We start from the raw sequence: 15,881 nt of genomic DNA, 5'->3' as shown, positions 1-15,881 counted from the left end.
TGGCATTACCTGTTTTATTTATTCACTACTTCACCTCTTTCCTACTCTGTTCATTCCTTACCATATTCACCATTCACTCTATTCCTTAAATGATTTATTCCTTTCTATATACATTTCCTTTCTGTCTATTCCCTATTTTATCCATTCCCTCTGTATTCTCTACTGTTTACTATGTTTTCCTTACTCTATTTAAAACTCAGTTCATATCATAATTCAAAATCTAAAATTAGCTTTACATGTGGTGCATAGACTTTAAAGCTGAACTCCGGTCATGTATAAAAAATAAAAAGTACCTATCTGTCTTTATAAGCCTCCACCTGGGAGAGGAATGGACAATACTTAGGCTACGTACACATGTGCAATAATTAGCCTTAGAAAACTAACGATTAACGACCGATCAACAATTATTTTGAACGATCATATAGTGCACGATTCTGTACAAGCAGTAACAATACAATCGTTCAAATATAATCCACCAATAGTGTACACACACTAGATACACTCGTTTGAACAATGCAGGAAGTGCCGGAGAAAGTTTACCGCAGAAACATTCATGATCGCTGAACGACCGTACACACAATAGATTGCGAATGATCGTCGCCAATCAGATCCGCCGGGACGGTTGTACATTTCCAGTGACATTCCTTGTTCATCGGCGTCATTGTTCACTTTTTTGTTAACGATTATCGGACAATTGGTTGTTATTCATTTGTTTCTAATGATAATTATTGCACGTGTGTGTGCAGCCTTAGGCATTCAGGATCTAATACTATGGTAATATACTAATTAAAGGAGAACACAGTATTCATTCTATCACATCCCCTCTATTGTCCAATCACAGGCTTGGAATTTACACATTTATAAGTAGAAGAGTTTATGTAGCTGTTTGTCTGGAGTTTAGCTTTTATAATAGACTGTAATCTCTAATAGAAATGTCCTGTTTTTTTGTTCTTTTCCAGATTAAGTCAGACAAGCAGTATTTTGGAAGTGTCATATACAGCATCAAGGGGCCAGGAGTTGATGAAGAACCTAAAGGATTCTTTAATATTAATAAAACAACCGGAATTGTGTACCTGAATGCAGTGCTGGATCGTGAGAAGATAGAGCGCTTCAAGGTATATTTTATATATCATGTTACAGTGCGGCTGACTTACTAATAGGATTTAAGCTGTTCACTTACCTTGAAAAGGATGATTCTTGTTGTATACTTGTAAATATTAAAAACTTTAATAAAAATTTACATTTAAAACAAAAAGAAAAGGGTGATTCACTTATCTTGGTGAATGGGGTAAAAATGCACTTTGTAAAGAATACCAAATCATATAAATGTAAATAAAAAACAGGATTTTTATTCTTGCACATGATTGGATGGTTGAAGTCAGCAAAGTTTCATCTCATTTACTATATATTGAATTTGCTATGCAAGGGGATAATTCACTATTTGCTATGTGAACAGCCTACATTCCTTTAGTAAATCAACCCCAGTGTGTCAGTCATTGCTTCTCCAAATCTGAGTGGTCTGGTTGTCGTCTTTCCTCACTTTCTGCTTGTTAGCCAGGACCCAGAATCCAGTGATCGCTTGTAATGATAACCTATTCAAAAAACAAAGACAATTCTCTTTCCATTTTGTTTAAATACCAACTGTCTTCTACCCCTAGCTTCGTGCGTTTGCATTGGACAGTGATGGCGTTCCCCTTGAAGACCCCACTGATTTAGAGATTGTTGTTCTGGACCAAAACGACAACCGTCCGGTCTTTTCTCAGTCAGTATTCAAAGGATACATCCTGGAGAATGCAATTCCTGGTAAGTTTTCGTCAGACATTTCTCCAAGTTTTGTCTGCTGCAAATCCAGAAAACCCATCAAGTAAACTCCTCACTTCCTAAAGTCAGCTGCACTGAAATCATAGGCAGTGTTGTCAGCTCTGCCAAAGTACAAAACATATCCCCTCTCCTGGGCCTGGTTTCTTAAAGCTCTCCAAGGCTGGAGATGATACACTTTCATCAGTGAAGCTGGGTGATCCAGCAAACCTGGAATGGACTGGTCCAGGATTTAAAACATTTGCTAGCAAATAGCAAATTAATTTGCGGAAATCCATTCCAGGTTTGCTGGATCACCAAGCATCACTGATGAAAGTGTATCTTCTCCAGCCTTGGAGAGCTTTAAAAAATCAAACTCATCATCTCTATAATATAAATAAAGGGTTCTGTAGTCCAGCAGAGGAGAAATCAACAGGACTGGCAACACAACACTGCTTGGGATTTTTTTCAACAGCAATGGCAGCATTGTTGGCTAACTTTAAGAAGTAAGGACCTTGCTGAATTTATGGCGGGTCAGCTGGTATTTTTCTGTATCTGCAAGGTCTTAAAAAAGGATAAAACATGGCAAATTACAATGGCAAATACTCCATATTGAACTCCAGTGTGCAATAGGAACCTAGGAATTCTTTAGACAATTTTACAATCAGCTTGCAGATTCTTTGGTAAATGTCCCCCTCTAGTGGTCACAATTGTGTATATCACTTTAATATAGATTGGAAGAATGTTGCAAACAGAATGCTTGTTGCAAATGTATATATATGCAATAAAATAAAAATGATACTATTGTATTATTGTAATGATAATAGTTATTAATATTAAAAATGCAGTAAAAGAAGAATATATAAATGCAAATAAACAGAAAATGAGAAAAATGTTTGCAGATTGGTTGAAATGTTGTACCCAGGCTGTAGAAATCAAGGTATATCTTTGCTTTTGCCTATTGTGCAGTTTTCAAAGGCTTATCAATGGTACCTAGTAGAAGTATGCTTGGCATATTTGCAAAATTTCTGCATTAGTGCTAAAATGTATTTTCTGCCACCAGTGACTGCCACTGATTCTTAAGCTTTCTGCTGAAAACTACCATTGCCAATATCTTTGTGCAGAAATATCATTTTATCCCCTACAGACCTTTTAGGACAATGCAGAACTTATAAATGCTGGAATCCTGGTAATCAGTTCTGTGGAATGGATTTGTTGGGTGTGCTGAGTATTCCTTTATGATCACAACTATCTGTGACATTTTTTATGTTCTTTAGGCACCCTGGTAATGAGGGTAATAGCTACTGATGCAGACGACCCATCAACAGACAATGCTCAGCTCAAATACTCCATCATAAAACAGGAGAGTCCGGAAATGTTCAGCATTAACCAGGATACAGGCGAGATCAGAACCGTCCAAGTGGGACTGGACCGAGAGGTAATTTATATAGCCTGGGGCAATGTTGTGAACACTGATATTATTACTCGGTACTGTGTGTGCAGGAATATATTGCCTCTATAGAAATGAATTCCTCTCTTTGTCTTTCCAGTTAGTGGGATCATACAACCTTACAGTGCAAGTGGCCGATATGCAAGGGGAAGGGCTTGCCAACACTGCCAGGGTGGTCATCTCCATAGGAGACCTCAATGACAATGCTCCGGAGTTCACGCAGAGTGAGGTAAGGAAGACATAGCCTTCAGCTGTTTTTATGCCATTTCTGTTTTAGTTACTGCTTTTTAACTTGAAGTCTGTGTAAAGCCATTTAGATTTCCTTTTTGGATAGATTATAGGAATGCAAACACCCATCAGGTCCCCATGCTGGGGAGATTCACCCTCTGTATTGATCCTGACCATTTCATAAAGTGATAGGAAATCCACAATGTCACAGCTATCACCAGAACAAGAGGTGATAGGAAATGTGTTCAGGTTATACCTGTCTGTCTGACTTTGGGAAGATTTCCTCTCTTTTACTGTTTTGGCTCCAAGATAGAAAGTAAAGGAAAATCTTCCTGATACAGACTGAAAGAAACTGACCGAGATTCTTCACCATTCTGTATCCAAAAAAAATAAATAAGTTTAAGCATTAGATACATTTATATGAAGATTTAGTGGACCTGCTGAAAGTAAACCTGTACTGGGACAATATAGAAATGCCATTGCAGTCTCTTCTAGCTGCTTGCTGTGATACTGATCCAATGGTTTTATTGCTTTCTGAGCACTGACCTGCAATTAGAAGTTCTTATTTCACTCGGACTTTCTAATCTGTATACTTGTTCCAGGTGTCACTATAAAAGACGGAGGCATGTAGACAGGTAGCATTGTCACAAGCAGTCAGCAGTGGAAGCATCCTTACATGAAAATCATTATCTCCATTGTGTTTGCAGTTCATCTTGGAAGTTCCTGAACAGACTAGCAGCGTGGATATTGGTAGAGTGAGTGTAACAGACCGAGACCTGCGTGGCTCCCCCAACTGGCTGGTGCGATTCTCTATTACTGCTGGAGACCCCCAGGGCGCTTTCTCAATCCGTACAGACCCCCAGACCAATGAGGGCATCCTGTCTGTTGTTAAGGTAAGCACAGTATCTAAACTTAAGGGTGACCACACTTCCCCTTCTACAAATAGCATGCAAATGGCTTGATATTATCAGGGCACCTTTGTCTGTTCCATGACTGTCCTGAATCACAAAATGGGCATGGAGCTCCAATATACCTGAGCCAGGAGAAGTGCAGCAGTTAGGACTCTTCTGTGTTATTACATATCAAAGAGCTTCAATAAATACACCGGGCATAGCACAACAGGATGGCAGCTTAGCATTGGGACCTTGCCGTGCTTACTGCAATGAAATTTGCTGATGAACAGGTGAGAACATAGTGAATAAAGTTAATAGCTCATTAGTGTATAGCTTGTTCTTTGGCCAATCAGCTGTGGCTTTGGGTTAGGAGATTGGTAAGGGGCCCCACTGTATTCCATAACTCTAACAGAGTAAGTGGTGTCACCGTCCTATGTGTTCTCTGGCAGTGGTGTATCAACTACAACAGTGTCAGAAAAGACTGTTCAGATGCACTGTGTATATTTCTACGGGGTACTTATCTGTCCACCTAGATTTCAGCTTTAAATTGGCTTCTAACAACTCAGACAATTGCGGAACATAAAATGTCTACAATGTGCAAAGAACAAGTCTCGCCAATGTGGCTACACCATATTTGAAAAAAAAACTCTCCATTCCTCCCACTCCATTCCACAGATGCAGAATTTTATATCCTGAATGACATATGTAAAATCCATCTTCCACACGTGTAACATCCATGCAAGACACACAGAAACAGCTGCATTTCTAGCCTATGACTTCACTTGTTATGCAGTACCTACAAATGTTCAGAAGAAGCAAAGCAGATACACACTTCTTGTTTTATAACATAATAATCATTTTAATTATAAGGATTTTTATGGAGTGTGATGGGTTAGAACCTAGGTTATGCTTTTCTTTCTCCATTGCCTACACTTACCCTAACTTATTTGTCCTTGTGACATTTAAAGGACAGAAAGTTGTGGACAGGACATTTGTTTCAGTAATCCCTTCCTCACTATATTCAAATAGATTTTGCTGGAGTTCTATTATTATTATTATTATTATTATTATTATTATTATTAATATTATTATTAATAAACAGTATTTACATAGCGCCAACATATTACGCAGCGCTGTACATTAAATAAGGGTTGCAAATGACAGACTAATACAGACAGTGATACAGGAGGAGAGGACCCTGCCCCGAAGAGCTTACAATCTAGTAGGTGGGGGAATTTACACACAATAGGATGAGAGAATTGTAGTGGTGGGAAGTTGTGATGGTTTCAAAAGACAGAAGAAGACGGGAAGGCAAGTTTGAAAAAATGGGTTTTGAGTGTTCTTTTAAATGAGCAGAAAATAGGAGCAAGCTGAATAGGATGAGGAAGACCATTCCAGAGAGTTGGGGCAACTCTTGAGAAGTCTTGTATCCATCCCGTGTGATGAGGTTATGAGTGAGGAAGTCATTAGTAGGTCATTGGAGGAGCGAAGAGAGCGGCTGGGGTTTTTTTTTTTACCAGGTCAGAAAGGTAAGTGGTTCTACTTCAGTTATTTTAGTATAAACTCCTACTGAGTACCGGTAATAGGTCTGCTTTATAGGAAAGAGTGGCAGAAGCATTCACCTGTCTCCCCTCCTGCACCTGCTGATGGAATGCTGAACTTCTCCATAGTCCATTAGACTCCAATTTGGGTTATGCAGGGTCTACACATGACAACACCATTGCCTTGGTATTGTAATACAGCATATCACATACTCTGATATGCCTGAAGGAAGTATTCCTCTGGGGCAGCAGGGGAATGCAAGGTTGGTAAGTAAAAGCCTCTGACACTATATAATGTAAAGCAAACTTATGACAAGTTCTAAAAGCTCAACATCACCCTCCACTCTCCCGCCCATCAGTACCTTCACCCTCCCATGGTGGACATCATTCAGAGAACTGAGATCTCTGAGTCCATAGCTGCACAGCTCTTCAAAGGAGGTGACTGTTGCAGCAAGAACAAGCCATGTGTTCCGGACCATTTCACCCAATCAAAGGCGAACGTGTATTTTATTACATTTAACAGTATTACAAAACTCAGTAAAACACCTCTCTCTCTCTCTCCCTCTCTCTCCTCTCTCCCTCTCTCTCCCCCCTCCCTCTCTCTCTCTCTCTCTCTCGCCCTTTTTTCTCCAGCCTCTAGATCACGAGGACATAGCTATGTACAACCTGACCCTGTCCGTGGAGAATGAGGCTCAGCTCCTTCCCTACGTTCCCCGCACTTCACGCTCAAAAGCACACGTCACTGTGATCGTGAACAATATAAATGAGCCCCCTGTCTTCCTGGATAACCCCATGATGGCAAGAATAAAAGAGGGGAGCCCCCCGGGCAGTGAGGTTGCGGTATATATGGCTGTAGATCCAGACAATGGCCTGGCACAGGACATCCGGTAAGATATTATCTCCTATATTGGCTCTATTACTCCTTGGGCCTGATATAATAAAGCTCTCCAAGGCTTTGCTGGATCACCCAGGTTCACTGATAAAAGTGTATCCTATTCAGCCTTGGAGGACTTTAATAAATCATGGCCCATTGTGTCTGAAGTTAGTTACACCATGTAATGAAAAACAGGATATTGCTGTAACATGAGCGGCATAAAATACAATATGACTTCCTAAACTTTTAGGCTGAGATCATCAAAGTCTATGTAAACTTCAAATCTTATTATTATGTCTGCCATTGTGCTTAAGCAGATCATGTTGTTGTTGTAGGCTGACAACACTGAGGTACTGTCTCTCAATAAACAGCAGGGTTGTCATCCAGATGGGTCTCATACTTTCAGTTGGCCAATGAGCGGCCTATGTGATAGACCTTGCTGTGCTAACAAAAGGATTTCATTCAACAGGCTGAAAGCAAATGCCAAAATGCAGCATGGAGTTCTATTGCTACCAGAATCTCCAGAAGCAACTTTTATGTACCATTCTTCTCCTACCTTCCTACCAGCCCACTTTTTCTCCATTATCCATTATTTCCCCCATTAAATCAATCTACTCATAGTTTACAGAAGCTTAGGATTCTGCCTTCCTTTATGTGACAACACTACTACATAGCGGCACATGCACCGAGCACTATATTGTGGGAAGGGAGAGAGACACATGCTCTCCATACACAGAACAGTGAACATAAACACAGAAAAAAAGGGGGGATCTGGGATTTTACATATATTAGGATATTTAGAAAGCACAGGTTTGCTCAAAAGCCCAATTATATATTAATATTTTTGGCTTTGGTAAAATCCCTTCTCTGGTTTCCTCACTCCAAGGTGATCCTTCTATTAGAACAATGATGGCACATGTTTATATCAGAGTGTAATTTCTGATTCTGTCCCTGTTAAATAGATTTCTCTGACTTCCTGTGTTGTTACAAGTGAGGTCAGATCTCTCTAATAGTATATACAGGCACAAATAAAAATCCAGCAGATGTTCTAGCACCTCTCCCACTGTCACAAATGTGCTTTGGCCGACCCTCCCCAATATACTGACAATAAATCTCACACAGAACAGGAAAGCTCGATGTTTGTATTGATTCTAATGTCTAATCTATTACAAATATTGCCTAGGCACACTCCTGTAGCTGGAAGTGCACCGCCTTCATTAGTGGATCTTAGTTTTTAATTCCTGAACCTAGAATGTGTGAGATTCCTTTTCTTCCCAGAAGTTTGGGTTGAAAAAAGTAACTTACCTTGGTGGTTTTCATCCTGAAGTTTCTTGTAACTTTTATATTTATGACAAAGCTGTCTATTAATAAATAACAATGTATTCCTTTTTCAGTTACTCTTTGGTCTCTGACCCGGCAAACTGGCTGCTCTTGGATGCTCAGACTGGAAAGATATGGACCACCTACACTATGGATCCCAAATCCCCCTTCCTGCAGGGAGGGTGGTACACAGCACTGATCAGAGCCACCGACAATGGTGAGAAATCCATAACACACACCTGTACCCTTTGTATGATATCATTATCTCACTGATGGTAATCCTGAATTAATTATCCAGGAAGAGTTATATTATGGGGGGTCTATGTGGGGTCCTAACCCTTATCTGAAATCATTGGTGGTTGAAGGTTTGACCATCTATAAAGCACCTAACCTTGCAAGCAATCCATCCCTGCTTGACTGTTTAATTGGGGCATTAAGCATCTCTCATACCTTAGCTGTGAATAGAGAACTATAATCACCGAATGGCCTCTTGGGTAAGTCCCAAAACAGTAGAGAGAGTGGCCCTGATTTAATAAAGCTCTCCAAGGCTCTGGAGAGAATACACTTTGAATACACAGTGAAGCTGGGTGATCCAGCAAACTTGGACTGGATCTGGTCCAGGAGTCAAAACATTTGCTAGCAAATGATTTTAAGGAATCCATTCCAGGTTTTCTGGATCATCCAGCTTCACTGATCAAAGTGTATTCTCTCCAGCCTTGGAGAGCTTTAGTAAATCAGGGCCAGTGACTCTAGAACATGATCATCATGGCTGTGGTACTCTCTGGGAAAGTTCCTATTATGCCAAATGGATGAACACATAAAAGGACCCAACAAAGGAATTAGTGTTCTTTGCATTCCATCATAATGTACTCTATGATCCCCGCAGCATCATCATTGTACTGCTCTGTGTTTGGAATTCATTCGAATAGCAAAACCTGCACAAACTGCTTAATCTCAAGGAATCATTTGTCGTAGCACAAATATTAACTTTGCCTAAACTGATCCAATAACTCTGAGCGCTGCATTTATAAATTATTCACCCATCAATTGGCTGTATTTTCACTCACAGCCGTTTAAATCTCTATGGGTTGCTCGTTTCAATGCACTGCATGGTCTCTCGAAGGTTAGCACTCTGGCCTTTGCAGTGCTAGGTTCCAAGTTCGAATCTCAACCAGGACATTAATACAGGTTCTGCCCATGTTTGTGTGCGTTCCTTCCACATTCCAATAACATGCAGTTAGTTTAATTGGCTTCCCCCCATAATTGACAGTAGACTGTAATAAAGACATATGGCTATATTATATTAAGGAGCTCCTTTGAGGGACAGCCAGTAACATGACTATGGGCTTTGTACAGCGCTGGGCAATGTGTCGGTGCTATATAAATACTGTGTAATAATAATAATATTAAGGCTCATTCTGCCACCTAGTGGCCAATTACCAAAAGAGCACAGCAGTCACAATAGTTGACGCTACATCTTATCCCTTAGTGTCATCTTGTTGACCACAAATATCATATCCCTGAGGAAGCCCATTCGTGGCGAAACGCATTGGATTCATTACACTTTGAGCACGGTCTTCTTCATCACCCTTTTTTGTATTCCTTGAATATACGTGTGTACAATGTTACCCATTTACTGTGAAGTGTCAAACAGTTATGTGGTATAGATCTGTCTGAACTTGTTTACTTCACTAAATGTGTTTAAATACAACAATTTTGTTTCTCAAAACTATCTGCAAGCCCCAAACCTCTGTCTTTCCCTCCTTTGATTTGAATGTTCAATCTAGACTAATTAAAGAGGTAGCTCAACCCTCACTGTAAAACTCTAGTAAGGGGAACACACTTCTCTTATTATATGACCACAAAAATAGCCAAACATTCAAATGGATCATTTCAGAAACAATTACCTGCCCCATACAGGCCAAAGGAACAATCACAATTTCCCCACCCTTTTAATTGCTTTGATCTTTGTTTTCATCATCTTAAAAAATGATGGAAAGCTTTGAAAATAATAAATGTATTCACAAGATTGTAATAGAATATTTAAATGATTGAAAGGATCAGTATTTGTAAAGACATGAGGTCTGACAGATTTTTTATTATTATTTCTGTTCCATAGCTGTACCCCCACTGAGCGCCACGGGCACACTGTCCATAGAGGTGATGGAGCTGAATGACCACGCTCCGGTATTACAGCAGCAATCCGTGGAGGTGTGCAGTAACCCAGCTCTGGGTCAGGGCATCCTACTAAGTGCCATCGATGAAGATCTGCCACCCCAAGCCTACCCGTTCCACTTCCAGCTCGATGAGTCCTCCAGGGTGTGGACCCTGAACTGGAGTTTAAATGACCTCAATGGTGAGAGAGCAGGAAACATAAACGTTGCTTTGTTCTGTTTTTTAAAAAGCATAATTATGCCTAAAGCTGAACTTTAGGTAAAAATGGTGTTTTAGTGGAGTTTTACTGTACTGGTAAACCCAAGGGGGTCCTGGGGTTACCAGGACAGTTTTACATCAATAGGCCAGCACCTATGGCATACATGTTTCTCACCATCTTATTCTGATACCCTCCAGATACCCATGCCATGCTGGAACTGCTGACCGAGGTAGAACCAGGCCTCTACCCATTGCCCTTGCTGGTGTCCGACTCTGGAGATCCTCCCCTGGCACAGTTACATGTGCTGAATGTGACTGTGTGTCAGTGTGACGTGGTGGGCATTTGCAGCGGCAGTGCAGCGACTCTCTTCAGCTCTGGAGCCGGAATCAGTCTTACTGCCCTGATCATCATCATGAGCAGCATCGCCCTCCTACTAGGTAAGTGCCACCTATAACCAGCACAAGGCTTTTGGGACTTAATGCCCAGTTTATGGAAACCTAAGGCTTAGTACACACTTTACTATATTTTTGCTTGACCAACCAATCTGATTGCATTTCCCACTCAATTTAGAAATATTTCTTTAATAGAAAGTAATTAGAGTTCCAATCATACATGATCTTTGCACTTTCAATCAATATTCAGCAAAAAGTCTGAGCTATCCACATCTGCTGGGAAACCAAATATTTGTTCAGCTGCTGACCCATGTGCCGGCACTTGATCGATCAAACTGGATGATTTCCACACGGGACAGCTGCTGGGGAGAGAAAAGATGTAAATGAATCAATCTGTAGAGATCTGCAGATCTGAGACGTTAGCACTCTGCCCTTTGCAGCGCTGGATCCCAGCTTCGAATCTCGTCCAGGACATAATCTGCATGGAGTTTTCAGATTCTCTCTGTGTTTGTGTGGGTTTCCTCCCGGTACTCCGGTTTCCTCCCACATTCCAATAACAAGCAGTTAGGTTAATTGGCTTTCCCCCAAAATTGACCTTAGACTGTATTAAAAATATTTGACTATGGTAGGGACATTAGATTGTGAGCTCCTTTGAGGGACAGCTAGTGATATGTTTATGGACTTTGTACAGTGCTGTGTAATATATCAGCGCTATAAGAATACTGTGTAATAATAATGTCTGCATTTTTGCTGGATAGCTCGGCCTGTTAAAGGCAGCTGAAAAATAGCAATTCTATTGGCAGGATCACCAGGTCAAACAGAGGCAGATACTACGGATGATGATAGTGATGATATTTTGAGATGATAATTTTGATCTTGCCTTTAGTTCTACATTAAAACCAAACTTGTCCTATGAGTGTGACATTTATCAGAACATCAGCCTGGGAAGGGTAACTTTTCCTGTTCCAAAATAATATATAAAAACTAGTTTATTGTTAAGGTTTACATATATAAATATACAGCTTATCACAGCCTATTATGGTGGTAGTGATATCAGTCAGAGAAGGGGCAGAGGACAAATATGTCTTCTATGGGATTAGTGGACAAGAAGTTGGATGTGGGAAGCAAAATACTGTTCTACTATAAGAATTGCAAAATACAAATCTGGTGAAAGGGCTTTTATGTAACAGTATAAGCCGAATTTTTACCCTTCCTCCAATATGAAGAAATTTAGGGTGCAGTGTGTGTCGTGTGAAATGTTTTCCTTGTAGAAGGCGGCATTTTGTTCATCACTAAACTTTTCTTTTATGTATTTGCAGTGCTGATCCTGCTGCTTCTCATGTACCGCTGCACCTCCAGAAGTGCCGCCAACAAAGGTTTACTGTCCGAGTCTGAGGATGATGTGCGGGACAATGTGTTCAACTACAACGAACAGGGAGGAGGGGAAGAGGACCAGGTACACACGGAGCACATACAGCGATACAATGCTGCAGTTAGGGAATTTATTAACAAACATGAAGAACTGTGCATGCAGATTTGTTCAGTATGTGAAGAAGTATTCCCGAGGCATGACTGCCTGGATTGTCTGCAGGACAGATATCTCTGCATGCAGACATCCAGGCAATACAATTGCTGATTTTTTCTTATTAACAGTACTCAGGAGCCAGTCAGTCCAATCTAGTGACCATAATGGGCCCAGAACAATATAATGAATGCCAATCATCAAATTGCTAGTTAGGTATCCACTGAAGAGCTAAGAAGAGGGACCACAGGGTTTATCCAGAGATTGCTAAGGGTTCCTCAAATTGTGGCTGACCATTATTCAACAACACTTGATAAAGCCAACTGCATGACTCTAATGATGTTCTTTAATATCTATAAAGGTGGTATTATAGCCACCACTGTAAGGGGCATTTTTCTCCAATTGAACCTACAGGATAGGATTTTAGACCTCTAACCCCCAAATAAATTGGTTTAGTAGAGGTTCCCCAAGAAAAAAATTTTAAGGTTTCTTCAGGTGTTAAAAGGTTGAGAAAAGATGCCCTAGAATTTTCTTTTACCTTGGAACAGGTGGCCAGGTTACCCAATAAAACCCATTACCCATAAATGCCATCCAATAATTTGGCTTATAGATTTGAGGCGGTATGCTATGAAAAAAGGAAACCATGCAGCAGATAAGTGCAGTATATTCCGCCGTCTGTTAATCTATTGTGTCCTTAGAATGTGTCCTGTCTCTTTAGCTTGTTGTTAGGTAGCAGGGCCCTGCCAACACTCGCCATTAGGAGCACCCCCATACAGCTAAAGTAAGGGCTGCTCTACTGAGGGCAAGGTTACCATGTATGTTTATTCTCTCCTTGTCTGATTCAGTAAAATTAAACATTTTAATATGAAAACCACTTTATTAATTTTTAGAGTCTTTTGTCCTCCAACAGGATGCCTTTGATATGAATCGGCTCAGGAACCCCTCCATGCCGGTGCCACCATCACCCCGTCTAAAGCCCCCTATCCGGAGAGATGCACCCTACAGCCAGACATTGCCTCGCTATCCCCGGAGACCCACCGACCGTCCTTCTGACATTGCAGACTTCATAGATGATGTGAGTTTTTAAAATATCATTTGTTTCCTATACTGGTTGGTTTGATACTCTGTAAAATCCCAATTGTCTAAACTCAATTTCAATCTTCCTCCAGGGTTTGCGAACAGCAGATTCCGATCCCAGCGTCCCACCATACGACACAGCCTTGATTTACGATTACGAAGGGGAAGGTTCCGTGGCCGGTACCCTGAGTTCCATCTTATCTAGTGAGAGCGACGATGATCAGGATTACGATTATTTGCAGGAGTGGGGACCGCGCTTTCGGCGCCTGGCTGACCTATATGGAAAAGAGTGACCGTGCCAAAACCTCTCCTACAGATTCTGACTTTTACTATAAAACTTCATCTAACTCTGGAATGTCGGCTGAGGTTCATTCATCAGGGAACAATAATTAACAGGCTTTGCTGAAGACTTTACCAAAGGAATGTCATGTGTATATATTTATGACGGGACAGTATTGACCTATTTTTGTATAGCCAAGATGTCCTTAGCATGATCAGGAAGAAATGCCTGGTAGAAAAGACTGCGGAAGTCTTGGGTCATAAAGCTTTGACTAATCTGTTTGTTTAAAAAATGTTTACAGTAGATAAAGAACAAAAGGTTTTTGTATAGGTAAAAAGGACTAGAAAATATAAGTGAGAATAGGGACCATCTTGTGACAACAAGACAATCAAAAACATGAAGTTATTTGATGGCTAAAATGTTCATGGTGGGAACATTACACTTTGGCCACATGTAGTTGGTTACTGTTCTAGTGCACCAAATAACTGCAAATGAAAAAAACAAGGAAATTCATAATTAGGATTTTGAACCATGTCTTGGGGTCTTAACTTGAATGGAAATTTATAAAAGAAGAGACATGAAGCTTTGGGGCAGATCCCTTCTTTTTTAAAATTTCCAGTTGGGATATGGCAGACCCAATTTGCTGTTGGGTTTGTTCTGGATCCTAGCCCGATTGACCCTTTCTTAAGGACACACACCTGGTGCCTTATGATTTGTGATGGATTTGTCAGGTGAAGTGAAGCTGGATGATAAGTGGAAATCTCCGGCTTCTAGCAGAAGATCCAGAGGTTACAGTTTGGATTTCTGATGGGCAAATGACAGAAAGAAAGAGTAAGAATATTGCAGAAGGGAAATAAAAAAAATGTTGGACAGAATAACTTCTGAAAGCATTGCGGTACCTGGTAATAGAAATAGGGGTGATGGATCAGGTGTGGCTGAGAAGAGGATTCAGTGACTGTCACGTGTACAGCATGATGCTTTGTGGATCAGCTCAGTGGGTCTCACATGATGCATTCCCTGATAGATCCAGGTTTTTTATTATAATAAAAATCATTTTGTGTCATGTTTTTTGTCTCAAGTCTTCTATTGTATTATCTTTATCAGTGGACTAATTACTCAGTCGTACGTTGCTATCCTCCTTGGATTTTGATCAAGTTCATTATTGCAGGTAGATATGAGGGTCAGTAAGAGGTTTGCCCTAGGGGGTGGCATGGTGGGTGTTCTTGTATCAGGGTCTTATAAAGGTGTCAGGATGGAAGAGGCTAAAGACAGCATACAATAGGATGACAGAATCATATAATGCGGGATCAGTGTTCTTCCCAGCCTCTTTTAGCTGGGCGCACCACCTAGAAACGTTTGGGTGGTTACTGAAGAGTTGAGTAACAATACAGGGCTGCCACCCACCTACAACTTCATAACACCCAGCTTAAAAAAAATTCTGGGTTGAACACTGAGGCTAAACGGCTTTGAAAATGATGTTGGGAAAGGAGGCCCATGCCAAAATGCTGACTCACAGAACCACAGCAAGTTTCCTTTTAAGAACGGGGATATTTATAACTGCATGCCAAACTTCCCTTCAGTCTTGCACAGTTGTACAGGCTCTTTTCCTATAATAACATTTCTTACCCAACCTCTGCCCACTGCAAGCTTACCCCAATGTGCATTAGAATCTGCAGCAGTAAGGCCTACATAAAAATTCCTGGCTGCTGGACAACCAAAATCAGAGCACTTGCAGCCGACTGAAGAGGATCGCTGTCCTCTCAAGAAGTCCGCTTTGGAGTCAGAGGCATAGATGGTGTCTTTCTCTGATGCAGCATTGACAGATGCACACAGGTAAATCTGTGCAATATTTGGCAAGGATTCTATGCATATAGCAGAAACTCAGGGTCAGGACTTCCTCAGTGAGAGGGATAAGTTGGGCTATAGGACCACACATTGAAGAATTCTGTTATAGACTGCGATCACACTAAAAAGACTGGACTATATGTCTAGGGTCTACCTACAAGAATATAAAAAGAATTCATAAATGGGAAAAATCCTTTAAATATAAAATTCACCCCAAGCTATTTACATGGCATGTGTGCTTTATGACCAAGGTTTACCTTCTGGAAAGAAAAGTTGTTTTGCATCCTG

The 15,881-nt window shown here is 40.7% G+C and overlaps 1 protein-coding gene across 2 annotated transcripts in view; it reads left to right on the top strand.

Moving 5' to 3' along the window:
- The window catches only part of CDH15 (cadherin 15), a 46,208-nt gene extending 31,397 nt beyond the window's left edge, over nucleotides 1-14,811 (top strand). For both annotated transcript variants that reach the window (XM_072422629.1, XM_072422630.1), the window contains exons 3-14: nucleotides 960-1,115; nucleotides 1,659-1,803; nucleotides 3,075-3,235; nucleotides 3,348-3,476; nucleotides 4,183-4,368; nucleotides 6,543-6,796; nucleotides 8,178-8,320; nucleotides 10,223-10,459; nucleotides 10,675-10,914; nucleotides 12,189-12,325; nucleotides 13,302-13,466; nucleotides 13,561-14,811. In XM_072422629.1, coding sequence (XP_072278730.1) covers nucleotides 960-1,115; nucleotides 1,659-1,803; nucleotides 3,075-3,235; nucleotides 3,348-3,476; nucleotides 4,183-4,368; nucleotides 6,543-6,796; nucleotides 8,178-8,320; nucleotides 10,223-10,459; nucleotides 10,675-10,914; nucleotides 12,189-12,325; nucleotides 13,302-13,466; nucleotides 13,561-13,761 — 2,154 coding nt within the window. In that variant the 3' untranslated portion in view covers nucleotides 13,762-14,811. The remainder of the gene's footprint in view (nucleotides 1-959; nucleotides 1,116-1,658; nucleotides 1,804-3,074; nucleotides 3,236-3,347; nucleotides 3,477-4,182; nucleotides 4,369-6,542; nucleotides 6,797-8,177; nucleotides 8,321-10,222; nucleotides 10,460-10,674; nucleotides 10,915-12,188; nucleotides 12,326-13,301; nucleotides 13,467-13,560) is intronic.
- Nucleotides 14,812-15,881: the final 1,070 nt, after the last annotated feature.

Source organism: Pyxicephalus adspersus, chromosome 9, assembly GCF_032062135.1.
Source record: "Pyxicephalus adspersus chromosome 9, UCB_Pads_2.0, whole genome shotgun sequence".
In the NCBI taxonomy this organism is placed as follows: Eukaryota; Metazoa; Chordata; class Amphibia; order Anura; family Pyxicephalidae; genus Pyxicephalus; species Pyxicephalus adspersus.
This window is presented reverse-complemented; position numbering and strand designations above follow the sequence as displayed.